The sequence below is a fragment of the Amblyomma maculatum genome, chromosome 6, assembly GCF_055883805.1.
Source record: "Amblyomma maculatum isolate TAMU_Amacu chromosome 6, ASM5588380v1, whole genome shotgun sequence".
Taxonomy (NCBI): Eukaryota; Metazoa; Arthropoda; class Arachnida; order Ixodida; family Ixodidae; genus Amblyomma; species Amblyomma maculatum.
In genome coordinates this window covers 153151592-153179524 of record NC_139349.1, presented here as the reverse complement: position 1 = coordinate 153179524, position 27933 = coordinate 153151592, and the positions used below count along the sequence as shown (strand labels likewise).

At 47.1% G+C, this 27933-nt stretch overlaps 1 protein-coding gene across 5 annotated transcripts in view; it reads left to right on the top strand.

Annotated features, from left to right (window-relative positions):
• pyd (zonula occludens-like protein polychaetoid) overlaps positions 1–27933 on the top strand; it is a 127592-nt gene that overhangs the window by 73057 nt on the left and 26602 nt on the right. For 3 of the 5 annotated variants that reach the window (XM_084607562.1, XM_084607561.1, XM_084607560.1), the window contains exons 8-16: positions 2245–2336; positions 5968–6016; positions 13544–13703; positions 14712–15159; positions 16735–16782; positions 21013–21111; positions 23301–23899; positions 24590–24646; positions 26480–26576. In XM_084607562.1, coding sequence (XP_084463688.1) covers positions 2245–2336; positions 5968–6016; positions 13544–13703; positions 14712–15159; positions 16735–16782; positions 21013–21111; positions 23301–23899; positions 24590–24646; positions 26480–26576 — 1649 coding nt within the window. The remainder of the gene's footprint in view (positions 1–2244; positions 2337–5967; positions 6017–13543; positions 13704–14711; positions 15160–16734; positions 16783–21012; positions 21112–23300; positions 23900–24589; positions 24647–26479; positions 26577–27933) is intronic. The other 2 variants (XM_084607564.1, XM_084607563.1) reach the window with 1 other exon arrangement.

Below are 27933 nucleotides of genomic sequence, written 5' to 3'. Positions count from 1 at the left end.
ATTTTTAGAAAACATCACTCTCACTTTTATTTTGTTTATTGGATTCTCGTGAATAAAAATGGTTACTCACAGCCAATAGAGCTTATTCACGTGATGTCATGTCTGCTTTACTGGCAACCATGGCAAGCATAACGCAACATGAGAGAGGGAGAAAGAAAGAGAGAGAGAGGGTCTACGGCGAATCAGGGTACGGCGTCTGTGAAATCCGAGCTCTGGTTGGACGGCGTTCCAAACGGCGTCTCAAGTATCCAACAAATTAGCAGCGCGCAGCAGGGAGGATGCAGGGAGGGAGTAGGCAGGAGGAGGAGGAGTTTCGAACTGCCCAACGTTATGGCATCTCCACAATACAGGGTTGCCATAACGGCCGCCTGCTAAACCTGATAGTGAATAGGGCCTATACAGCAGCAAATTAAACTCATGCCAATAAAAACACACCCATACTCTTTGTTTTTGCGAGGCTGAACCTCATCACTCTGCAGTGGTCAATGAAAATGCTACAACAGCTGAACGTAGTCCATCCAATGACTTGCACATTTTCGAAGATCACTACGCATGATGTCAACGACTGGTCACGTGCGGCAAACGTACCGGCGAATGATAACAGCCATTTCGAGCGCAAACATCATGGTGACGTAAGACGGGTCCTTCCGTGCCAATATATGCTGCTGACCCGGCCGCACTAGCCTGCCAGCGCTGCGAGCCATGACAGCCTACGCCACAGTGCAAAGGTAAACATAGAGCAGAAAGCATGGCGAGTGGATTCTTTCGAGCTCAGCTCGCAACCGTTGTCACAGCGCAGCAGTGTCTGCGCACTGCTTGGCTTGATGAACTTCACGTTAGTATGAAAAAAGACAAAACTGCAGTGTTATGTCAATGTTGTGTCAAATTTTCAATGACTAGCTAATGGGTAGATAATCAGCGTAACGACTTCATTATACCAAGGACAACCACCACAACATATTCGTTTTATGGAATTTTCAACCACACATACTTCAATGGGGGTAGCTTTGGAGAGTCGAAAAACTTTGTAATATCAAGGAATTAGCGACATGGAGGTTTGTTGTATAGGCCCTTAACTGTAGCTCAGAATGGCAAACTAGAATAGGCTTTAAAAATTTTAAAAGTATGTAATAAGCAGTTTGGCCATCCTAATTACCTTGCCAAGTGATCCTTTCTACAGCCGTAATTCAAAAGGTGTATCTGTAAGGTTCCATCTGTGTCAATTTATCCATCGATCTCTTTCCTTTTCGCCCCAGCCAGACAATGGCTGCTATAATTTCTCAGTATCAAGTCACTGAGAGCAATGCAGACACCTTTAAAAATAGGAGCAATTAAATATCTCTTCTCTCATGTGGGTAAACTATCTTGGTACAAACTATCTTGGCAAAAGCAGGGTAAGGGAAAGAGGCTTACCAAGATACTTTGTTGGGCGAGTTGGTACTTATTCATTATTAATATAAACAGTGCGAACACGAAGACAAGGGACAAGAAACAAGAAAGCCACAGTACATGCGCTGACTCACAACTAAGCCTAAGCCGTTTACTCCAAGGCCCAGAAAAACAAACACGAAGAAAACGAAACAGTCACGTGAAACAACCCCTGGGTTCACCTGCTGCATAAAAATTACTTTAAAAAATCACTTAAAAAAGACACCTCTTTGCTAGAAAGAGCAAGAGACGTCTTGCTGAAGATAACGAGAGAGATAGTGGAATCATATTTTATTTCAACGGACAATAAGTGTGTCAGCAAGACGTCTCTTGCTCTTTCTAGCAAAGAGGTGTCTTTTTTAAGTGATTTTTTAAAGTAATTTTTATGCAGCAGGTGAACCCAGGGGTTGTTTCACGTGACTGTTTCGTTTTCTTCGTGTTGGTTTTCTGGGCCTTGGAGTAAACGGCTTAGGCTTAGTTGTGAGTCAGCGCATGTACTGTGGCTTTCTTGTTTCTTGTCCCTTGTCTTCGTGTTCGCGCTGTTTATATTAATAATGAATAAGGGAAAGAGGACATCCCTCAAGCAAGATGATTAACTAAGCACCAGCAAAGGGATGCGATACAGACAGAGGACAGAACTGCTGAGCTGGTAGCAAGCTACATGAGAAAGCTGTTTCATGAGCCTGAGCTCCGTGGTAGTAGAGAAAGGTGTACTGCACTAATGCAGTCCATGTGCACAGTGAACAACTGTATAAAGCAAGACTCGGTGGTGGCGGTACTTTGAGAGTTGTTGCTTCTTTGTGGTGAATCACACAGGGCTGGCCGTAACCGGGGTCCACTTATGGACGCCTGCCAACTGGACCAGCAGCAGCCCGATGCCCCACTCAGGCCTGCCCTTCCCCGAATGGGTCAGTCCACTCTCTTCTTTCTTTGGTTGTCGATCTGGCATTGTGCCATGAGAAAATGCTGCTACAGTTAGTGTGAGATTTCTTTCGACGAGTTATTGGGACACTCACTATGTGCTTGTGTGCCGCCATCTGCTGCAAGTGGCAGCTTGAAAATAAGAGAAAACTAGTGGTAGAACTGCACATCCCAGTTGCAGAAACAATTGTTTGATGAAATTGGGCGTACATACACACATACACTCAAAAATAAAGAAAACGGAGACAGTAATTGAACGCAGTCGGGTGGCAGCACCAGGTGCAGGAGTGCAGAGCTGTGGGGTTATCTTCAATGCATCGGATGCTTTGGATCCACTTGATCCAAAATGGCATGCGAAAATCAACTCTGGTTCCCATTGAGAGGAATTCTTCCTCTCTGCACAGGGTGTCCACAAGGCGAAATTGAGGGACACTTAATCTCCGCCTTAAAATTATGATGGGTAAGTTCTAATGGCTCCTGGGCTGCAGCTCCTCTTGCAGATTCTTGTTTGCATCCATTGAATTTGCTACTTGCTTAATTGGTAATTATTTATTTGTGCTTCTATTATCTCACAGGTACTCATTAGCGCACAGTCCTAACATATAGCACAATATGTGATACATCACCTGTTGTAGATACAGGGGTGAAAGTGCTGCGCCAGTTACGCCATTTTGTGCCAATCTGGCCTGTTGCGCCAAGCTGTTCCAAAATGGCAATTTACGCGATAATTGACCATCGCAAGTATACAACACCAAATTTAGCTTATTATCTTCGGTTGAGCAACACTGGGTGCTCGCTATACAAAAGCACGCATCCGCATCCACGACAGTTGGTTCATTTGAGGTGTTTGTCACAAAGCTGTTATCACTGCGGCTTTTGCGAGAAAGGCAGGTGGCACAAGCTTTTCTGAATTGAAATTAATGGCAGCTAATCGATTCCATTGCTGTTTTCAGTAGCTGTCATTTGTCTATCTTTATTTCATGAGCTCAAGCAAAACTCTTTGGAATCATTGCACTCCTAAATAATTCTGCTAAATGGGATACAGGATTAATTTTCATTTAGTTTTTAGACTGAAGTGAATTCCTTTTGTTTTGAGTCTAGTTAATTTGGAAGTTCAGATAATTTGAACTAGGATGCTGATGCCCATTTAAGGGGGACACATGTGCGAAAAGCAAGTGCAATTAGCCGCGGCATGCGCCAAACTCACTGGTGTCCGGTGACACATTGAGGTATGACACTCTCCACGAGCGATCACCCTTCTCGAACCTGGATTGCATGTAGCTGTTGTGCCCGCACACATTGTGTGTGCTGTGGCAGGTATGACGATGATCGTAAGTGTGCCATTTCCGAAATAAAGTTCAATCGCATACATTTGGATTCGCTTTGACTCCATGCCAATCCACGGCTGCCATTGGGCGCGCGCATCAGAAGCAGCTCGGGGCTGCACAGTTCTTTTATTTTTGTTTTGGGATGGCATTCCGCTGTTCTAACGCATAATGCATATGCCCCACGTGTGCGTCCACATTCTGCTTCCAGCTGATCACACGCAGTTTCACCGCAGTGCTTCAACTTTTGACTCTGCAGTGAAGCATCCTCAAAACGCAAAGGGGCCGCTTTGTGCAGAGGTATCAATACAACTGAGTAGCACTGCGAAAGAGTAGGGAGGCTTTTACGATTTTAAAGCAATCCTTCAACCTTCCCAGCAGTGTGTGTATCCAAAGCAAAGTGCTTGACGAAACCGGGAATAATTGTCATTTTTACTTGCGTTTCATCTCAAATGCAGACAGCTGTTGTATAGGTAAAGTTTCTGTAACATGAACATTTCGGAATTTTTTTTATTGACTTCATTAATTCGAACTTTGGGCTGAGTTGAACATTCTTTCTGCTCTTTTAGAGGCAAATTAAATAGAGCTTTCTTTAGGTGTGAAGAGAAGATGCGCTTAGTAGCATATAATACTGTCAGCTTGCTCCAAAGGGCTCCAAACTAGCCCATAAATTGCTCCAAACATGCTCTGAAATCAGAATTTTGCTGCTCTCACGCTTGCTCCAAAAGGCTATAGCCTGCTTCCACCCCTCCAGATACAAATCCGCACTTTAACCTAGCTGTACAAACATGCCTGTACGGACTAGGCAAAGGGTGTCTAAGTCAGTGTTCGAGGGTCCTGGAAGGCCTGATTCCAACCTCACCCTCCCATCCCAAAGTAGGAGCTCGAGTTGGCAACTCCTGCCAGATCAGCCATGTCATGTAGTTCCATGACATCACACAACCTAACAATCATTTAGTACTCATTCACATCACTCTCCAGCTACCTCCTGCCTGAGCCATGTCCTTCATTTTTCACTCACAACGCTGATGGCAGATTCTCTGCAAAGCAGGGATTTAAACGCTGTCACATTAAAACCAGCATCAGTGTATAGCATCATGTAAATGTATTTAGTGAAGGATTTGGCACTACACCATCACCTGCTTTTGGGATGAGAACAGTGCGACAATGACACTTTTTCACATTTCCATCAATTCTTTATTGAATGCACATTGTCAGAAGCATTTTAGTAGGAACCCCAGTTGCATTATTCACAGTGAGACGCGTTAGTGGCAGTGTTCTCTCACAAGCGTCTGTGTCACGTGTGAGGAGGCTTCACCGCACAACACGTAAGCACGACTCTTGGCATGCACACAGTTTTGGTGCAATGGGAGAGCCACATGAATGAAAGCGAGGGAAACACACAGTGCCACCAATCAGCATCTGAAACGGCATGGGTCTGTATGTTCACTGAGCCGAAACCACTCTGACCAACGTGAAGGATACAGCTTAGCGATGCTAAAGTGCTGCAAGGGATTGAAAAAAAGCACCGACGATGCACCAGTTAACATCATAATTAGTGGTGCTCAGATGGACTGGCTTTGCTTGCTGATAGCGGCTCATCCAGTTGCAGCTTTGCATAGCAAGCTCAGAAGAGCGAAACTGAAACTATGTGGTCGGACTGTTGTCGGACGCTGGGCCATCCATTCGTTGTCATGCCTGCCGTCATGTGCACATCAGAGTTGCAACAGCAACTGCTACTTTGAACTCACAGTAGCGCTATTCCTAATCCTCTGGATCTGCCGGACATACCTGGACGCCACCATCCAGGGGACCTGTTCAAATTAACTGGTGCAAGACCTGCAGGATCTGAATTAGCGAGTGTGCCCAGTTCCATAGACTTGTTCAAATGATTATGGTTTTCGAAATAATAAGGTCGACTTAACGAGCTTTTACTGCTCTACTATGTATCAGATCATGAATGACAGCTCGCTGATATGCCTCAAATGAAAATTATACCGAAGCTGTACCTTGCCACCACTCACACATGGGGTGGAAACATGGGGGCTAACAAAGTGATTCATGGGGAATAGAGTTCGTCGGCCAAGGAAAAAAATACAGAGTAATAATATTCTAGTAAAAAAAATTAGCATGGGAAATGCCAAGTGGTAACAAAGTGGATATAGAGCAGAGTCAAGGGTGTCGCTGTTGCTAACACAGGGCTGGGTTTACTGGAGGTCAGCAGAGATGCTTTTCTATGTGTAGGCCACCTTAGAGGCCAGAAATAAAAGTGACATATTGTTGATGTCTGCAGAATACAGCCCAGATGGTGAGGAGGACCCACTGGCTCGCCGGAGTTCAGCGTAAGTGAAGTCATCCTGCATTGGCTGCGGTTTTTTTGAGAACATACTGTATAGCTGCTGAGGCTTGTGAGCAAAGTCCCATTTGGTCGCTTCCCTGAAGGGTTTAATTTGGAATGAGAGTTGTCTGCCTTGACCGTTATTGATGACGAGAAGCTGGGTGTAGGAAAAGAAGTTTTCATTCACCATAAGCACTGCTGATTGGCTTAGCAGTTTTTGACCAAAATGGTTGTGAAATGTGTGTGAGTTGGCCTTTCTGAGTGAGGGAAGAGTTTGGCAAGTTCTGTCCCTTTGGACAGTTAAGGGGCTTGAAGAGCAGGCTTGCAGTACTTGGTTTATTTATTTCCTTAATGTAATGCAGTCTGTACTCTGTAGAGCCAGCATACAGTGGTGCAATTCAGGCCATTCTGGCTGCATTTCCTTAAGGTGGAGTCTTCAAGGTGTGGAAGTTAATGACGTCCGAGTTCAGGGCATTGCGTCTTACCTGTACTTCAATATGGGGCTTCTACCTAAGTTGAGGACAACGCAGAGAGCTATGGAACGGAAAATGGTAGATGTAACATTAAGAGATAGGAAGCATGCCGAGTGGGTCAGAGAAAAAAACTCGAGCTAATGACATTCTAGTGGAAATGAAGAAGAAATGGGCATGGGCAGGGCATGTAGTGCGAAGAGACGGTAACTGATGGTCAAAAGGGGTAACAAATTAGATATGAGGAGAAGGAAAGCTTAGCAGGGGGCGGCAGAGAGTCAGGTGGGCAGATGAGGTTAAGAAGTTTGCAGGGGTCAAGTGGATGCAGCTAGTACAAGACCGGGTTAATTGGAGGAATATGGGAGAGGCCTTCGCCCTGCTGTGGGTATAGTCTGACCGATGATGATGAGTTCCAGGCGTGTAATGCAGAGGTGTGGCCATTAAGAGGGGACATGGGTCCTAGAGCTATTTTTGTTATTTTTTGGCAAATTGTAATAAAAATTCACAGCTTTACTGAATTGCTCATGCTGAATTCAAATATGCAATCCTTCTTCCTGTTGCCCATTTAGTTTGAAAGGTAATTACCAATTAACTTCTATTGTTTAAGGCCTAAATTTTAAAATAATTAGTTGTTGATAACTTGAAATTAAGGCATGGCAAGGTAGCCAGAAGAGTAAAGGATGAAATCTTGGGAGCAGTCTCCTAATATGATAATTAGCACTCATTCTGCAGTCTTAATAATTTCAGTATACAAAGTGTGTGTACCAAGTGGGAAAAAACTCATCAAAATAATTAATTTTAGCTTTCAAAAACAAAACATCTGCTTCCAACATTTCACACAGCATACATTCAGCTTCCCATTGCAAAAAGAATTTCAGCTCTACGTGCTTTGAGTGCCGAGATATTGAGGCCGCAAAACTGCAAGTAGTCGACAATGCATGTTTTGAGAAAATAGCAAAAAAAGAAAGGGGGAATATTTAACAGAAGTTTACTGGTGCAATGCACACATTTACAATTTAAAATGGCTAGCAACCTTCAGGGATGTAGTCTCTTTTCTTTAAAATGCCCAAATGTTGCCTCTTTCATTTTTATCCGCAGTTGCAGCACATTCAGTTGTCACTTTTTCGGTTACGCGAGTCACATGCAGGCAGCAACTTTTTTTTTTTTTTTCATGTACATCGTTTTGCCACGTCCTCGCATCAAGTCCGCGGTGAAGAACGTTCATTGCGGAAAAAGAAAATGTCATTTGGAGCTGTTTCTGCTTCCTAGTGCTCTGCGTGGCACGGGAAGCAAGCGCATTCACTAAAGACTATGAACGCGATCCGATTGGCGCAAATGCGCGGCGAGCTTTATGACAATGATGTGTTCCTGCAGTTTACGCACTGGAGAATAAGTTTGACGGCGATTTCTGATTCAGGATCACCTTTTTCAACACGAATACTGCCACCGTATGTTTTACACTTCACCAATCTCTGCAAACTGTTTACATCTGACGATCGTAAACTCCGCCTCGCCAAGCGGACTGTTAGCTGCGCTGCCGCCATCGTCACGAAAACAATCCGACTACCACTTCGTCGCTGGAGTTGCCACGAGTTCAAGCTTATTCTGTTTTGAGCTTATCTTTCTGCCTATCTGTGGCCTGCGATATCAGTGTATCGCGGCGAGTGCGACCGCTGTCGCAGGGGAGATGCTGTGCAGCAGTCTCCCGTGCTGGGGAACACGCTAATCTTACTTCAGGCTCGTACGCTCAGTCGTTCAGTGTGCAACTTTCTTCGGCCTGAGCGCACACAGCCAGGGCAGGGCATCACTTAAGATGATTAATCAACAACTTTTTTTTCTCTTTTTCCCAACATCTCGCCGTGAATGTACCTCGTGGTTCGGAACCAAGCTTGACCGGCGTCACGTCTTCGCAGTCTCTCCGCGGCTCGGGCACGCCAAGCAGATGCCGCCAGCCAGCTCCACCAATGCGGTGATACCTTGCCGTCACGTGCACCCTGAAAGCCAATGGGATTACGAATGCTCCGTTTTCTTTTTTGCTATTTTTTTATGCGACCAATGGTCTAATGGAAACAGCAGAGGCGGCAATTTGAAGATGAAAGGTGGCTCTCAAATGAGACCAAGATGGCTCCGATGGCGCGCATGAAACAGGAGCTACACGTCGTGGAAAATAGTTGTTTCGGTGGCCGTTTTCAGACCAAATTCGGGCTACATCGATTATATTGTTACGGGGTAGTTCAGCTTGTAGCAGAGGACGGACACCGAAGACAAGGCTTTCCAACGGACGTTCTCTGTAGGCACCAGCCGACGCTGTTGAACGTCGTCTTCTCTCCAAAACTCACGAGAGTCTTCTTCTTCTTTCCTTATGCGTATGCGTTCTTCTTTCCTTATGCGTTGCACCGCCTAATGTGACACTACCCCGGCGGCTGAAAAGCACCGTCCCGGTGCGTACTAGCGTCCAAACCAGGGTCCATGTAGTACGGTTTTAGGCGTGCAACATGGACCGTCTCGGTGCGTGGTGTAGAGGCATGGCGGACGGGATGCAAGGGCACAATTTCGTATGTCACTGGTGTCACTTGTCGTAAAATACGGTAGGGTCCTGTATACCGGGGCAAAAGTTTTTCCGAGAGGCCAACGCGGCGAGCTGGAGTCCAGAGCAGCACGAGAGAGCCGCAAGAATACTCGGTGTTGCGATGACAGGAATCATAGCGACGTTTCTGGGAGTGCTGAGAGGCTGCGATTCGGTTGCGAGCCAAAACGCGAGCAGCATCAGCTCGGGCTATGGCGTCACGAGCATATGAGCTGGCAGTGGTGACAGACGGGAGCAGGCTGTCAAAAGGAAGCAGAGGTTCACGGCCATATAAAAGATAGAAGGGGGAGAAGCAGGTAGTGTCGTGACGCGACGAATTGTAAGCGAATGTCACAAATGGCAGCGTTATGTCCCAGTCGCAGTGGTCATCAGAAACGTACATAGACAACATGTCAGTCAGTGTCCGGTTAAGGCGTTCGGTAAGCCCGTTCGTCTGTGGATGGTAGGCGGTCGTGAAAGAATGACGAACGTTGCACAGCCGTAGGATCTCGTCGACTATACGAGCCAGAAAGCAACGGCCACGGTCGGTGAGCAGTTGGCGGGGAGCTCCATGGACGAGTATAACGTCGTTGAGGAGGAAAGCAGCGACATCAGTTGCACAACTGGTTGGTATTGCTCGTGTGACCGCGTAGCGTGTTGTGTAATCAGTGGCCACCGCAATTCATTTGTTCCCCGATGCGGACAGTGGAAAAGGCCCTAGAAGATCCAGACCCACTCGAGAAAATGGGTCTATGGGGATGTCGATTGGCTGCAGAAGTCCAGCTGGTAAAAGTGATGGCTTTTTCCGGCGTTGACAGCGGTCACAAGCAGCTACGTAACGGCGGACTGCGCGATATAGGCCTGGCCAAAAGAACCGACGACGCACACTGTCGTATGTGCGAGAGACGCCTAAATGACCCGCTGTAGGAACGTCGTGAAGCTTTTGAAGGACGGCTGAGCGTAGGTGCTGAGGGACTACTAGTAGAAGGTCGGGGCCATCAGGTCGCATATTGTGCCAGTATAAGGTGCCGTCGTGGAGCACAAACAAACGAAGAGAAGGGTCATCGCGATCGGCGCTGAGGCGATTGATAATTTCGCAAAGCTGAGGGTCCTGGCGTTGCTCATGGCGAATGTTGGAGAAATCAGAAATAGAGAGCACGCAAGCGTCATTGTCACATTCAGGTTGGCTTGGCGGGTCGACTGGATGACGGGACAGGCAATCGGCGTCTCGATGCAACTGGCCAGACTTATAAATTACTGAAAAATTGTACTCCTGAAGGCGCAAGGCCCAACGTCTAAGGCGGCCAGTAGGGTCTTTGAGTGTAGAAAGCCAACACAGTGCGTGGTGGTCAGTGACTGCTGTGAATGGCCGCCCATACAAGTAAGGGCGGAACTTTGTAATGGCCCAAACTAGGGCTAAGCACTCACGTTCAGTGATGGAATAATTTTGTTCGGCCGCAGAGAGGAGTCGGCTGGCATAGGCGATGACGCGGGGTAACCCGAGCTGACGTTGTGCGAGAACGGCACCAATTCCATGACCACTTGCGTCGGTGCGCACTTCTGTGGGCGCTGACGGATTGAAGTGAGCCAACACTGGCGGACCGGTGAGGTGGGCAATAAGAGCGACGAAGGCGGCCGATTGTTCGTGGCCCCAGGTAAAGGAGACCTCTTTTTTCAGAAGCTGCGTGAGCGGACGGGCTATTTCTGCGAAGTTTGGTACAAATCGCCGGAAATATGAGCAAAGACCGAGGAAGCTACGCACGTCGCTGCTAGATTTCGGTTTAGGGAAATCCCTTACAGCACGAATTTTGTCGGGATCCGGTTGGATGCCATGGGTGTTGACTAAATGCCCTAGGACCTTAAGTTCCCGGCGACCAAAGGTACACTTCTTGGAGTTCAACTGAAGGCCAGCTCGTCGGAAGACGCCAAGAATAGCCGAAACACGATGGAGGTGGCCTTCAAAGGTTGATGAAAATACGATGACGTCATCGAGGTAGCACAGACATGTGGTCCATTTGAGCCCGCGTAATAGGGAGTCCATCATACGCTCGAATGTCGCAGGGGCATTACATAAGCTGAAAGGCATCACCTTGAATTGGTAGAGGCCATCCGGGGTGACAAAAGCCGTCTTTTCACGATCTCTTTCGTCAACAGAGATCTGCCAATATCCAGAACGGAGATCGATGGAGGAGAAGTAGTTAGCACCGTGCAGGCAGTCGAGAGCGTCATCGATCCTTGGAAGAGGGTACACGTCTTTCTTTGTTATCTTGTTTAGGTGTCGATAATCAACGCAAAACCTCCAGCTGTTGTCTTTCTTTTTGACGAGTACTACCGGAGACGCCCAGGGGCTGCTCGACGGCTCAATAGTGTTGCTTGCCAACATTTTCTCTACTTCGTCCTGAATGATCCTGCGTTCGGAAAGAGCAACTCTGTAAGGCCGTCGATGAATAGGTCGGGCATCTCCAGTATCAATACGATGTGTGACGACGGACGTTTGGCCCAGGGATCCGTGACCGAAATCAAAAATGTCGCTGAATGACCGCAAAAGGCCGACAAGGGCGCTGGCATATTCGGGACGCAGGTCAGAGGCAACCATGGCTGAGATGCGGTCCTCCGGTCTATGTGATGGGACAGGTTGTGCAGGTACGTCGGCGTGACGGTCGGACAGCACTGTAGAAATGGTAAAGGTGGACAAAGGCGACAGCTCGGCAAGGAAAATGCCCTCCGGGAGAACTTGTGAAGACATGCTGAAGTTGAGTACGGGAATGTAGGTGAGGTTATTCTCGACGTGTACAATGTTATGAGGTAGCACGATGTGGCGCTGTAGAGTGACGTCGGTGATGGGGTTGACAACGTAGTCGCCGTCAGGAAGGGAGGGAAAAGGTGACATGGGCACGTATACTGCTGCCTCGGGAGGTAGGCGAGTAAATGTACTGGAGCGGAGGCGAGGCTGGGATTGGTCAGCACTGGGGTCGTGAACACAATGGGGCAGGGCTAGGCGCAGAAGTCCGGCGGAACAGTCAATGAGTGCGGAATGGGCTGTTAAAAAGTCTAGGCCTAAAATCACGTCTTGAGGACAAGTATTAAGGACGGCGAAGAGCACAGGGACATGGTGGCCGGCGATGCTAACGCGTGCAGTGCACATTCCGATGATGGCAGCAGTTTTTCCATCAGCAATGCGAACTGTAGAGGTGTTAGCGGGCGTAAGAACTTTTTTGAGGCGCTGGCGGAAGGACGAACTAAGAACTGAAATATGGGCTCCAGTGTCAATGAGAGCGGGCACAGGGACTCGATCTACGAGGACATTGATCAGGTTGCGGCGTGGTGCGATGGTCGAAACACAGTTGGCTGTCCGGGTTGGTAACGCAGCGTCACGTCCGCTGCTTTGCCTAGTTTCCCGAGTAGGTGCCTTGGTACGTTGGGGACAAGCTGCGGCGACGAGTAGGTGATCGGGAATGGTGGGCTTGAGGCGATGGAGAACGGCTAGGACGACGGTCTTGCTCTGTGTTCTCAGTACGAAGATGTGCTGGGGTGACAGAAACGCGTCGTGGTGCATAATAGTTATGGCGGGCAGGGCTGTAATAGGGTTGAGAGGGGGGAGCCGGACGGCTGCGGCAATAGCGGGATGTATGGCCAGCTCGACAGCAGACGAAGCAAATAGGCCTATCGTCAGATGTGCGCCACTCCGCAGGATTGCGGGCAGGGTAGCGCGATGTGTAGGGCGGGGTTGTGGCAGCAGCAGCAACCACTGGGATTGACTGTGGTGCAGGGGGTGGTGGGGCGGGATCCCTCCACCAAGGTGTTACGGGGTAGTTCAGCTTGTAGCAGAGGGCGGACACCGAAGACAAGGCTTTCCAACGGACGTTCTCTGTAGGCACCAGCCGACGCTGTTGAACGTCGTCTTCTCTCCAAAACTCACGAGAGTCTTCTTCTTCTTTCCTTATGCGTATGCATTCTTCTTTCCTTATGCGTTGCACCGCCTAATGTGACAATATAAATTGGCACTGTGACTAAAATACTGATCCTAGAGATGAAAAACTTAGCAGATAGATAGATAATGAGCTACTGATTTCGAAAATCACATTTTCTAAAAAGTAATTTTTTCGCGATTTTTTGGTCCGAAAGACTCGTGTCCTCCCTTAAGAGTAATGACCATGAGAGTAATGAGTACAGAGAAGGGTGGGGTAAGGTGGTAGGGTTAATCTAATTAGGGCCTTTGTGCTACAGGGGACATCATCCTTGCGGGCAAAAAATATTGGGAAGATTCCAACTGAGTTTCTTGGCTTTGTACTGTGACTGAAACAGTAAACTTTATATACATAACTAAACCACATTCATTTTTTAACAGGGTCTCGTTTAAGGTCTGTGCCTCTTCTGGATTTCCTTGTGCAGCACTGTCATTTCATTGTGTTGGCTGCTTATACTTACCACACGTTGCATTAACTATCGCGATCAAGGTCGACCAGTTGACCATTTTGAGTGGTGGCATGTGCAGGGGTGCTGAGCCCCGGTTGGTGTGCTTCCACAAGGAAGGTGGCAGCAACGTTGGCCTGCGCCTGACGGGTGGCAACCAGGCTGGCGTGTTTGTGACCGCAGTACAGCCGGGAAGCCCCGCCTCCCTGCAGGGGCTTCAGCCGGGAGACCGACTGCTCAAGGCAAGTTGTCCTCTTAGAGGTCCCCTTCGATGCTCACATGCGGGCGAAGACACTGAAGTTTGGCAAGTTGTTCATACATGCTCAGTGAAGGATAGCACAGCTGAAAAGACAAGTGAAGAAGGTGCTTGTTTGTGTGTCTTCGCTGTGTCCTTATCTTTTTGGCTATCCAATCTTTTGCTCAACTGAAGAATACCTTCGTGAAAATAGATTCCATGGCTTTTTCTGGGTTCGTCGCTATTCATCCAAGTGCTAATTTTCGTGTCACATCATTGAACTCATGACTTCAGGGATGAAGAAAACTATCAAAATTTTTGAGTGAATGATGGTGCATAGGTATCACATGGATGTATGAGTGGCTATTGGAGTGTGTGACACCTTCCCAAAATAAAACTAAATGACTATTGACATGCGAAACAGAGCATAATTGCATGCTTGATGGCAGTGGCAGGACAGTGTGATTTTAAGAGAAGCGAAATTTAAACTGTGCTTCTGGCACAGTTTAAGTATATTTAGGCAATGGGGGACTTCCATATGTCGTCGGGCATAACACGCATGCAGTTCAGGTTTGCGGTGGTCTATATGGATGATAGCTAGCTTCGCAGGTTTACCTCAATGTGACCCCCCTGTTACTGTATTTTACTGATTTTACTCTATGTTTACATGTATCTTTTTTACTATTGCTGTGAATAAATTGATTTGATTTGATTTGATTCGAAGTAGTGCGAGGCCCACCCATGTCTGAATTAAAGAGCACCCAACACCATGGACTCACATGGATGTCAGATGGGACTGCAATTCTTGTTTGAATTATCCACATATACAAATTGATGGGGATGGAATTAACAAGAGTTTACTGTACGTCTTTATCCTGCCTTGACCTTTTCTTCACGATCACTGTTGAAGTACGTTTTCACTCAGCCCTGCCACAATACATTGTTATATATAATAACAAAATTGGCGTGTTTTAGCCACTTTCAATGCATTGATGCGAGCAGTATTTGTGTGCAGGTGAACGGGGTGGACGTGCGGTGGGCGACGCGTGAGGAGGCGGTGCAGCGGCTGGTGCAGCTGCAGGGTCCGGTGCAGCTGCTGGTGCAAGCAGCCCGCGAGGAGTACGAGGAGGTGGTGAGCAGCCAGAAGGGGGACTCGTTCCACGTGCGCGCCCACTTCAGCCACGAGCCGAGCGCCAAGGGGGAGCTGGCCCTGCACCCGGGGGAGGTGTTCCGCGTGGTCGACACACTACACAACGGCGCCCTGGGCTCGTGGCTGGCATTCCGCTTGGGCCGCAACCACCAGGAGATCCAGCGAGGACTCATCCCCAACGCGGTGCGGGCCGAGGAGCTGGCCGCTCAGCAGGCAAGGCGCCGGGACGCCGACAGTGGCAGCCGCACCTCCTTCTTCCGGCGGCGGCGCAGGGCCACGCGAGCCAAGAGCGGCGACCCCTGGGAAGACCCAGGTTAGCCCAGTTCTCTCTGCATGCAGCAATTGAGGTTGGCTGGATTGAGACAAACCTTCATAAACATGCCACACTTGATCATTTATCAATAAATACTGTAGTTACTGCGAAAGATTTTAGCACAGTGGCATATGGTGCATGTAAGCACTAAACCGAATGCAGGTGAGATTATTTTTAAACAGTTATAGAACAAAATATTGGCAGTGGTGGTGGCTTCAAAATTTCATCAGTATTTAAATTTGTAATCAGTTACTGTTAGTGGAAGAGGGAAAAAAAATTGAAAAAGTTGTTATGCAAGTTAAGTGGGCGAGACCATGTTTCTGCCTAGTGGCATAACAAGATTAAAAATAAATTGTGCCCGCACCCATGAGGTAATGAATTGAAAAAGAAATTTTAGCCGTATTGTAAAACACGTTATCTTTTTTTTCTTGGGCTAATTGAGGGTATCTTCAAGGTATACTGCGCACACACAAACAAGGACGAGAAGGGTACACAAGCACAGACTCGCGACTGAAATTCACGTGGAAGGAAACATCTTATATGCCTTCAAGCGTCATATCTAATCCCATGCGCGTTCAGAAATCTGCTTTCTTTTTCTTAGAGGTTGATTGAACGGTCGCTCACACAATCATCCCCACGCTTCTTCTCATCCTTGTTTGTGTGTGCGCAGTATACGTTGAAGATATGTCTGACCGACTCGCCCAACAACGCACTCTTTTAAACTAATAGAGGGTAATAGGTTTACTTGTCTCTCAAGTGCATCTATACTTAATAAACAAGAGCATAAAATAAAATTTTTAGAGAGAATAGTTTCTGTTGACTTTTGCATTCCTTGCTTGTGGTGTGCATCTCTTATCTTGGCCATTGTTAGGGCCAGAAAGCCACTTGCAAAGGCAGCGGCAGCACTTGAAAGCATGCATATTTTCGAAAATCCTGTTTATTTATGCTTTTGGGGTTAATCATTTCTGTGGCTTTGTTCAGTGATGACTGCTTGCGACACACTTATGGGCATACTGGGGTTTGCATGTCACTAAAATTGGCAGTGAAGGTCTGGCCCACAGAGAAACAGTCTGTTACAAAAACTTTGCCTTTTCTGGAGCTCAGCAATTATAGTAAAATTCTGGGTGCGAAGCGAATTCAAATAAAATAATTGAATGAGTGCAAATTCAATTGAATATATTTGACAGTTTTTCACTATAGCCAGGTTGAATTACAAATCAAGTATTCTGCAAACCGTGACCAGAAAAAAATGGAAATTTATTAGAGGTGTATGAATATGACATTTTCAGGTACGATGTGAATTTGAACTTTAAATATTGTGAAAAAATTTTGGTTTTGTTTGGTTTACGGGGCTTGACCTCGCAAAGTGACTCAGGAAAAGTTTAATACAGTGGAATCTCATACTTTGGCCTTCATAGAATTAGGAAATGTGTTCAAATTGTTGAATGTCCGTAAAGAAACTGCCCAAAACCGTGTGCATCTCATTAGTGGTTCCTTCATTTGTATGAGCTGTTATATGAAAAAGTGGTATTGGATTCACGAATCCTTATTTTTAATTTGCCACTTCTTATGCAGAAGGCCTGTCCAAGTTCCCCGCTTATGAGCGAGTGGCTCTCAGGCATCGTGAGTACTCATCTTTGTCTTGGAATGGACATCTGGTGCACGTGATAGACAAAAGAATAGTCCACTCTAGGACATGTGTGTTTGAATTGAGCACATGAGTTTAAACTGCGCAGTGCAGACTGTTGTGAGCATTCGAACTGTGCTCAAGCATCAGAGCAGCTTGATGCTGAGCATCACGCTTGAGCATGTCAAGCTTGGTGGCGTGCGCTCAATCAAAAATTTAGCAGGCAGGAATGTATAAGATTGTGTGTTCTTCCGAATGAAATCAGCCTTGAGTCTGCACTTGCTCTAGTATTCTTCATGCCTAAGGAAACGTACAGTAGAGTCCGTTTCCTTAATAAAGAATTCAGGCCAAACTCTGTCTCTTTCCAGTTTGGCCTTCTTTCATTGAGATGAAGATAGGGCAAAACTTAGACAGGGATAAAGAAAGGATCAAGACATGATGATTGACAAGCACTACTACGAACTCCAAGGGAAAGAAAGCCTAGCAGGGGCGGCAGGAAGTCAGGTGGGCGGATGACGTAAGAAGTTTGCAGGGGTCAAGTGGATGCAGCTAGCACAGGACCGGGTTAATTGGAGGAATATGGAAGAGGCCTATGCCCTGCTATGGCTGTATTCCAGCTGATGATGATGGTGATGATGACGACAAACTGTTTTATTGAGGTGTGAACAGATAAAGATGGGTTATGTAGGCAGATACACCATGCAGCCATGATCTAATTATGACAGAAAAGAATGAAGACAAACACATTCAGCATCATGAATCTCCAAAGTCATGTCACTTGTGCAGCAATCTCATGTTTACTATACTGTGCCAACACAGATTTGTTGAGCTGTACCTTGGCTCACGCAAACTAGTGAAAGGGCTTCTGCTCATCTTTGCCTGGAATTTATACTTCAAAAATTCCCTCATAAAATGCAAGATCATAGTGTAAACAATCAGGTGCCCTGCCTTTTGACGGCAGGCTTCCCTGAGCTGGATATATCATCAGCTGCTGAAACCCTCTAGCAAAAAAAGAAAAAAAGGCTGAAAAGGCACCTACAAATGACGACCTGGTCTCTCATCTTCAAAGTCGGTTGTGGCCCCATATGGGCACCAGGTTTCACATAACCTGAAGAGGTTGGTCGGCTGGCACTAAGTACCTTTAGTGTTTTCAGCCCCAAGCAATCTGTTATAGGAGTATAAACACCAATTTTTGAAGCGCTGGAAGGAATATGATTTCCTATATATGAAGCATGTAGGTAGGTAAATATATTTACGTCATCAAACAGATGTTACATGAAGTCAGTAAAGCAAAGAGCAGCGACGACGCAGGGTAGCTCGCCGTGCACCCTTAGAAAGTTCTGCGCTTCTGCTCGCTTGACTCGATTGCCTTTCACACTGTTTGCGTTATTGCATGTTCAGATTAGTTCACCTGGCGTCGATTCCGCGGTCAATGTGTTTTACAAATGCAAAGCCTAGGTATGCTTTGTGTGCACACATGTACATACACACAGATATCGGACTCTTCAAAAGGGTTGGTTGGTTGGTTGGTTCACAGGAAGGGAAAGGCGCAGTATCTGTCACTGCGCCTTTCCCTTCCTGTGAACCAACCAACCAACCAACCCTTTTGAAGAGTCCGATATCTGTGTGATATCTGTGTGTACGTATATGTGTGCACACAAAGCATACCTAGGCTTTGCATTTGCAAAAGGAAGTAGAATTTACTCGCTTCATTATATGCCGGACTCATACAACTTGAACATGGTGTGAATGGTAACTGACAAATACTTAAACGCTAATGGCATGCCTGCACAAGCACGGAGCTTTTGACCAAGGCGCCTCCCACTGGCGCGCTGGGAGTTCAGCTGCTTTGTGCCCCGCCTGCCCTAGACGTCGCTAGGCCTAGCCGGTTTCACATAAAGACTGCAGCGCACGGTGCTTCAGAACGGGTTAACGTTGTAAGAAGCACTCGACTTCTGCACTGCTTTACTGGGAAGAACATACCATAATAAAATATTTTCTTGACTCGAGTGACGCTTTCAGCAGAGGAGCTGCGGACGCCCAGTCAGTCGCACCGGGAAGGAGCAGCAATTAAAGAAGCTGAGGGAAAAGAGCTTGCTTGTATCGCGGTAATCACTTCTGCCAGCACCCCAGTATTGGCCAAACAATCCTCCCAATTTATTTGTTATTCAATGTCCTCAAGAAAGGGTTATGTACGTGAATAAACAGCAGTCTACGATACATCCACATACTTTTTATGGCTTTGCAATCCCAGGTTGCACTGAAGGCGCTAGATGGCGTCACATGCTTGGATGGTGGCATGCAGGTCTACCGCGTTGGGACCAATCAGTGTGTGAGCACAAGAGCCGCGCGCTGTAGCCGCGCACTACAGCAGGTCACGATAGGGTGCCTCGATGCAGCGCCACAGTGGCTGATCGCAGGTGGATCGCTCTATGCTGTCACTGTCTACTAAAACACTTTTTTGGAAGCTGGTTTGGCTGACATTGCTGACAAACCAGGCTGAGGGAGCAGCATCTTCCTTTGTTCAACATGTCTTACCAGCTGGCATTCCCAGCATGCCAACTGACCAAGCTTTTGTCGCTGTTGCTTCATCGCTTGAGTCACTAGCGAGCGGATCGAAATTAAAGCATTTCGCAGTGTCAGCAACATCCGCGTCATTGGACGAAACAATGTTGATGTTCGATGCTACGCTGAAGTACCGCTCGATGACATTTTCTTGCATGTGCAATCACAAGCAGACGAAAAACGCTACCTGTATGCGTCATTAGATTTCGTGCCCACGCGATCACCAATCTTGCCAGTAGGGGACACTGAAGTGGCTTTCTCGCACCTTTGATGTCATCACGCGCTCATGCTCGGAGAGATCGGAACTAAAACTGATCCTGATAAATGCCCCAATAATGAATTAACTGAGCTGTGCTGGGGCTTTTTGGGCTGCAGTCGCTCGGTTTGGGCCATCGGGGAATTGATTAAATAAAAAATATTGAAACAAAAAACATACGTGTCATACTGCTTTAAAGTTTTGTTGTCGTGTTTGTTGCACGTTTTGTGCTGTGAAAAAAGGCAAGGCATCTTCGATGTCAGCTGTACCATGGAAGTGGTATACAGCTTACATATTTTATGTAGGACTTCACATCTAGGCCAAGATGGCTGCTGCATTAATCACTGACTAGGGGAGCATGCAAAAAATTTGGAAAAAAGTGACGAAACCTCAAACCTTTTGCTTTCTTCCTGTCCCAACACATGTAGGACACAATTTGAGAATGCAAGTGTTATGGACGGGAGTGTCAATGTAGAGGCTTGAGTTCTCCTAGAGGCCTTTATCAAAAACCTCTTATCGCTGCGTGAATGACGCTTCTTTTGAGGCTGAATGTGTTTTTCCTAATTCATTTTTGCGATAACCAAATCGCAGTTTTGTGATGTGTGTGCCCACACTGCTAGCCATTTTTGCGTATGCTAATTTCCTTTATATTCTCTATCAACACCTCAATAAAACAGTTGGTAGTAGCATTTTTCAATCATTGTGTGGGCTTCTTTTCTTTGCCCATTCGAAGTTCTGCGCTAACTCCTTGATATGCAAAACCAACTAATCCAACATCACACCCATCTCTTTTATGCTGCCGAGTGGCAGTTCAGTCTGGTTTATTCACTGATCTTGGAGATGCAAAGCAGTGCAATCAAGACAAACAGGTCTGTGCGTTGTCATTCTTTCTATTGTCCTTGTTTCTGGCACTGCTTTGTATCTTCGTAACTTTGACATTTATTCTTCCTTATTACCTAGCTCATCTGATTGCACCAAAGGGCACCAAACATTTTAATGACTGGTTTTCACAAGAGCCAAATGCCACAGGAATGTGTGTATGCCTTAACCTGGTGATGACATGTTTTCATAAACGCTAGGCCATGGTAACCTGGTTCCCATCCAGCAAAGAGCACATGTGGACTCTCCTACATCGCTCTTGATGTATCAACTTGATTACTCTGTGCTAACCTTATCCCTCCCAAATGCCAGCGGTAGCTGCGTGCAGTTTTTGCCTTCGTGCATGTGTTGACCTTGTGCAATCACCACTTGGAACTGATTGATATTTTCATTCTCTGGCCCTTTTTCTAGCTTGTGAAAAGGGGTGGTGTTTGTTTCAATGCGATACTGAAGCAAACTTCAGCTTGTGCCGCCGAGATGTTTGTGCATTGTTATACATGTGTCTGAGGAGGGCTGACCACTGCAGCGGGTTTCATCCGGCCTGTGGTGCTCTTTGGGCCAATGGCGGACGTGGCGCGTGAGAGGCTGCTCAGGGATTACCCCGACAAGTATGCCTGCTGCCCACGTGAGTGCTGCTCTGTCCTTGAATGCCTACACAGGTCTTGCCCTTTTTATTTACTATCTTCATTGTTGACTGAGTCATTCGACTTAAAGCCAGAGTGGGCCACCAAGACAAAACACGGTCGACGACCGAAAATTTGGCCACCTGATTTTTTCGGACATGCTTGATTATTCTGACTTTTTTTTTGGCACTGCGACATGCTTTATACAACTAATGTATACGAGCTCCTGAAATTTTGGACGCATCGAGACTGATTGCTCATTTTTTTGGACTTCGTTCACATTCACCATGGCACCACTGTAAATAGCCACATCTCTATATAGCATGTATTGTGGGACCTCATTAATCCAGGCTTCAAGAGGGTGAAGCTGTCATGATATAAAGCAAATTTTAGCTAGAAATATATGGCGCTTTACGAAGTGTGACGCAGTAGCTACACATATGGCCCCGCCATGTGTTGGGAATGCTTTACCGCTCGGCGCAGGACTATGCGATGAAGCAACCTCAAAATACGGCAGTTCAGCAAACTTGCAGTAGCCGGCTGCTCACTTTCGCATCTGGACTTTATCTAAGAGGGCATCGCCAATGCCTTGTCACACCAAAAAAGGATGCCGGGGAAGCCCTTATCACTTTTAAGCAGTTCTGCTTTGGTTCCTTTGGTTCCTGCTTTGGTTGGTGCACACAGTAATGCAGCGATGAAAATGCAAAAAATAGTCTTATCGTGTTGTTGTCATCCCAAAAGCAGACAACTGCTACGTGTTCTTTCACCATGTAGGTGTACTCTGATGCAAGTGTTTCTTCTCTGTGTTTTCAAAAAGACCATTTGATATTTTAAACTCCGGGTAATTCGAGCAGTATTTTTCCCGGTCGGCCAAATTTCAAAGTATCAAAATTTTACTCCATTAGGCGTAAAGAGCAAGTCCAGGAAAAGAACACAGAAAATTGCCAGTCAAATCATTGAAAGCAGTTAAATGTGAAACAAAAAATATAGACAACTAAACTCTGTGGGTGTCTATTCAAATCCCTCCGCGCAGGGTGTCAGTATGCTGCCCATGAGAGGGCTTCCCAGTGGCATGCAAAGAGGGCGGCCCATTGTGGGGTTCAAACGCTGAGCCAAAATGGATCCAGTCTGTTCTTGCCGCATTTGTGCGCTCCCACTCTCGGAGAATTAACAGCATTCACAGTGCACACCTTTATTGCGCAGACAGTTATGATGCAATTCCCTCAGCCAACGTGCACCTGGCATTGAGCGCAACCTGTCAGTGGGCCACGACAGGTGTATGTATGAGCAAGATTAGGTGCTTGCAAGCCACTACAGTGGGAAAACTGGTGTGGACAGTTGGTGTCCAGAGTGAACAGTGGCTTTTAGTTGCCTGGTGTCACCAGGCTCTCGCTCACAGTTTTTGCAAGGGCTGTCGGCTCATGACATTAGGGACCAGCCCAACAATGCACGCTTGCTAGTAGGGGCTTCGGGGACAGTGCAAAACAGCCCCTCACGTAAGTTCTGTATCCAGTCCTCATGTCTAGCAATTAGCGCTCCCATCTCAAAATCCCCTCATGTGCCCTCGACCAGCCCCTGAGGAAACGCAGCTTCACTGCTGCTGCTATGTCATGTCTCCGAGACCCAGTGAGAGGGCCTTGGGGCCCCTGAGTTTGGCTGGAAAGGCCAGAGGACAGCCGAGGTGCTTTACTGCACTGCACTTAGCTGATGCTGGTTCATCTGCATCCATGAGGATAGCACAGGCTATCCTGCGAACGGCGCAAAACTCCACAAATCTTACAAAAATAAGCTGGAGTAAAACAAACACACACAAATAACCACAAAGGTTATGTTCAACAACTTAGAGGAATGGAGGAAGGAAAGTGGTACATTGTGATCAGCAAGGGCATTTCGATTTCTAACGCTTGGAGGGAAAAACAAATAACTGAGATTCGTCATTCAACCTCATATTTCATGCGGTTCATCAGCATAAAAAGAGTCTTGCCACCTTATAAAAACTCGAACGGCATGAACTTGGTAGCAGTATCTATTGCTCCAGGCTAGGAAAATCTGTAGCCTGAAGACTGAAGGAATTGTTGAGGTAGCTGTAATGTAAAAGGGAACACATTATCTACATTATACAGCGAATGATAGCCATGTCATGACAGTTCCCACCCCACTGTGACAATGGAATTTCCTTGTAAACTGGCAGAGCCCGGGGGTCCTGTGGAAGAGCCAAGTTCGTCCAAGTCTGGTGCTGCCGTCCGCCTCAGTGCCATCCGGGAGGTGGTGGAGCAGGGCAAGCATGCGCTGCTCGACGTGAGCCCCGGTGCCGTGGACCGGCTCAACTATGCCCAGTTCTACCCCATTGTGGTGTTCCTGCGTGCCGAGAGCAAGCAGGCGGTCAAAGAGCTCCGGTCGCGGCTACCCCTGCGACAGAGTGCACGCAAGCTGTACGAACGAGCTCTGAAGCTGGAGCGGCTCTGGGGCCACCTGTTCACCTCGACTGTGGCGCTCACGGGCGCCGACATGTGGTACAAGAAGCTGCGCGAGACGTTAGACAAGCAGCAGCAGCTGAGCATCTGGTGTTCCGAGAACAAGCCTGAGGAGGCCATTGGAGATGACTTCCTCTTTCCAGTCACGTCACGGCTCAGCTATGCCTCATCGCCTGAGAGCGATCTTGAGTTGGCCTCCGAAGGGGCTCGCCGACTGGGCCTTGTGAGGGCCTCCAGCGATCCAAGCGTGGCCACCCAGGAAGACACGTTAGCTCAGCCGCCCCCGCCATACCTGCCGCCCATGCGACCGCCACCGGTGAGCTGACACACCTGCTTAAGGACCAATAAGTATATACTGTGTAACTAAATTGGTCGGCCCTCTCACTTGAAGAAACGCATCATAAATTGCTGTGTTATAAACTAGCCAGCTCCGGCATCCGGCATTACTGTTGCCCTTATCATATTTACTGCCATAGCTATCAACAAGTATGCAGCTGTACTTAGTGTATTTACTCACTTAATTCTTCAAGTAAATATAGTGAGATACATTGTATTAGTCAGCCGCCTAATTTTGGGAACAAAAGAAAATGTTCTAGTGTGATATAAATTAGCCTGTGCAGGCTCAGGTATATCTGCTGCCTTTGTTGAGCTGCCAGAAATGCAGCTGCTTTTACTGCATTTGCTTGCATAAATCCTCCAAGTAAATATGGTGGTTACTTTGCTGGTCCTTATTCACATACATGCACTCTGCTTCTTGCTTAATCAGTTATGCTTAATTTGTGCCTCTGTTATCTCACAGATACACATAAGTATGCAGTCATAATTTACCATAATCTAGTAAAAGCCCATCTGACATAGATATTATAAAGCCCCTCTGTAGCAAAGTCGTACAGATGTTTCTGCGTGGCCTAGGAGTAGCGTGTCTGTCTCAGGAACCAAGGTACCTGGCGAGTTCGATTTCCATCATGCCTTTCCTTCTCTGCCATGTGATCTCATGATGTCGCAGAACCTGCCAACCGGTCACCACCTTGCCACGTCACCTGCCAACTACCACCTGCCAGAGGCATGCCCACAATTTTTTACTCTCGTTGCCAATGCCAGATTTTCTCTGGCATAGGCCTTTAAAAAATTATAAAGTAAATCGGCCAATGCAGGCTCAGCTAGATGTATACCATGTGGCTACCATTGGTGAGCTGCCAGCTATGCAGGCTGCATTTACTGTAATATTTAGTTGCATAATGCTTGCCAAGTAAGTACATTGTGCAGGTTAGCTCCCCAACTTCGGAAACAAAACAGTGTAACGTAAATCAGCTATTACAGGCACTGTGTATCTGCTGTCCATGTGGTTGGCACTAGTAAACTGCGTCAGCAATACAGCTGCATCTGTACTTGCTTGTTACACAGGCAGACCATGCTAACCACAGTTAACGTAACTGCATTTATGCAGAACTGCGGTTATCGCAAACTGAGCTCTGACAACTTTGGTTTGCATCGTTAAACGATGTCGGTTATGGCGGCGTCTTTGATTGCAAGGTGCTACTTGGCACCCGAGCGTGAAACGCGCACAAGCTGGTCCGCTTCACTTGCACATTGAATCATGGTTCAAAAGCACCACGCAAAAATAGGCAGTGTCTTCTGTACTGGAACACTTGCTACACATTGCTTGGCCAGAAAAAGGAGCCTTTATCGGGGAAAAAAAATGAACTCATGCATAATAACATGCACATATCTTCTGAATAAAAATTGATGTGGTGAAATAGTTGTTTGGGTTTGAATCAGTGTTTGCTTAAACCACACCTCAGTGCTGCACACTATACCCCGATATTATACATAATACCTGTATTGAAAATTTCACATGGTTGGCCTCACCAAATTTGCCCATTGTGCCGGGAGTAGAATTTTCATGGACAGCTCTGAAAGCTCATGCAGCTACTCACATGCAGTCTGAATCTTGATGCACGGTGTAACAGCCGGTGGAATCTCCATGAACGTTGCAATTTTGCAGTGTTGGTTGCTGGTCTTGTTTCATAGTGCACATAATTTTTGCTACATGCTCTGTACCACAAAAATTCCTGTAATAACAAGTCCGGAAGCTTCCCAGTTAGCCAATCATTGTCGACTTCGAACAAAACATTTAAGAAATTTAAGCACGCCTTTGAGATATAGGACTGTTGACAACAAATGTGTGGGATGGGCACCGTCTTATTTTTTTTTCACATCCCATTGATCTCCCAGTAACTTCTCCTGTATTTCATTCTTTTTGCCCAGTTATCCATATTAGGCATCAATAGCATGCTTATGCTCGCCTTTTTGTTTGCACCTAGTCTGGAAAAGTCTGAGTCATACATATTTTGCTACTCATCACAGTGTCCAAATATTTAGAGGCATATATTTTGAGTCTCTTTAACACATTACTGCAGAAAAGATGGATTAGCCAGTAAACGTCATTCTAGTTTAGATTGTGCGATGCAAAAGGATGATAGCTCTTTCCAGGTTTAATTTAACGGATATATCCTGCGGGGCACCCAGTTGTATTGATGACGGCAAAGCTGACTGCTGTGGGCATTTTGTGTTTATTCTTTGGAGCAATGACTCTTGACTGCCCATGTCTGGTGTTGATTCTCTATGCGTTTGAATCTAAGGTTTTGGGTGTCACTGAGCTTATAGGCCTTTGACAGAATTGAAGTCGCCGAGAGGCAGCAACAGTGCAAGAATTGACTCACCGAGGACGACCTAGAATCTAGAAAGAGCTGTGCTGCATAGTTTGGAAGCAACACTTGCAAACACTTGAAAATGGGGCAAATGGATTTCCAGCTGAATGTGATTAATAGTCCAATACTGCAGCTATTCAGATTAGCACTTTAGACGGGATGCGCTGCCATCTCTTCCTTTCCAGGTTGGTCCTGGAAGCATGGCCAATGAAGTGCGGCCTTGTGGTGGTGGGATAGGTGTGGCGCACGAAGAGGACTATGGCAGCCGCCGAACCAACACCCGTGAGTGCCATTGGAGCTAACTTTACACCTTAGCAAAAAGTTGATTCTGTGGCTACACTAAAGTTTGTCTTGCTGCAACAGATGTACTGTCGAACCCGGGTATATCGAACTCAAAGGGGATCGTGAAATAGTTCGATATATCGATAATTCGATATACAGAAATCGGCTTGTGATGGCACTTACGATGCGAAAAAAGAATACCGTATTTGTCGCGTAATCAACCCACTCGCATAATGAATCCACCTTCCACTTTCGTACCCGAGAATTTGGGGAAAAAAAGCGTTAAGGCCAGCTCGATCACATGCACGCGATTGAGTGATCTCAGCAACGAGCGGCAGCACAGAGTGAAAAATTTCCAACTTGTTGAAACTGCGTCCCTCTCGCCGCTCGAGCCACCGCGGCAGCTCAAAATAAGGTTTCTGTGTTGCCGCGGCAGAAATCGCGAGCGTTTTCGCTTGCATGTCGATGGCGCGCGCCACTCTGTTTCGGTCATCTCATCCACAGCTCATTTCTTGGCAGCGTGCCAAGATGCTGCGCAGCGCTAATGTTGGGGCGTGTTTATCTTTTGCTCCTGCGGTGGCGGGGAGTGAACTTGACAGAATGCCCGTGATGGCTTGATTGCACGAGCCTGGTTCGCTTTATCACGCCGCGCTTGGGGCGGGCATAGTTCACTGCCACAAAATCATTGGAAAGTGTGATAGCTGCAAATGCTGTTTAAAGCGAAAAATGCTAAAAGCCGGTGTCATGATCGCAGCTGACCGCGTGCTTTCGTTGATTCATGCATGCAAGGGTAAACGACTCCCGCAAAAACAGAAAAAGAAAAAAGAAGGACCTGCCGCTTCTTAACGTCCGCAGCCGCCATATCTTACGCTACGCCGCGCGTACAGCACAATGATAAGACTGGACGACTCTCACAAAAAAAAAGGGGGGGGGGGGGGGGGGGGAGATCTGCCGCTTCTTAACGTCCGCGGCGCCATAGCCACGTCAGCCGCTGCGCGCGAAGGATTCGCAACACACGCTGGAGAAAGCGTCCGACGTTCTGTCTGAAAACGGGCTGAGCTGGCTTGGCGCATGCGTAGCACGTGCTACTGCGAACGAAGGCCAGGAGAGAGGAAAGAGAGGATAGCTCGGCAAAAGAATGGGCACACCCTTGCGCTTCGCTCTATCGCGTTTTTACCCTCTCGTTCCCATCGGTTCTCTCTAGTTCATTCACGCACATGGCTTGCAAACGTCATGTGCTGGCGCATGGGAAATGGTAACCCCCAGATGCGTGCGCCTTTGGGGAATGCGCGCGGCGCTGCCCTAGCCAGCCATCGCCGAACTGTCCCCTCTCATTCCTTTCGCGCGTGGCTTGAAA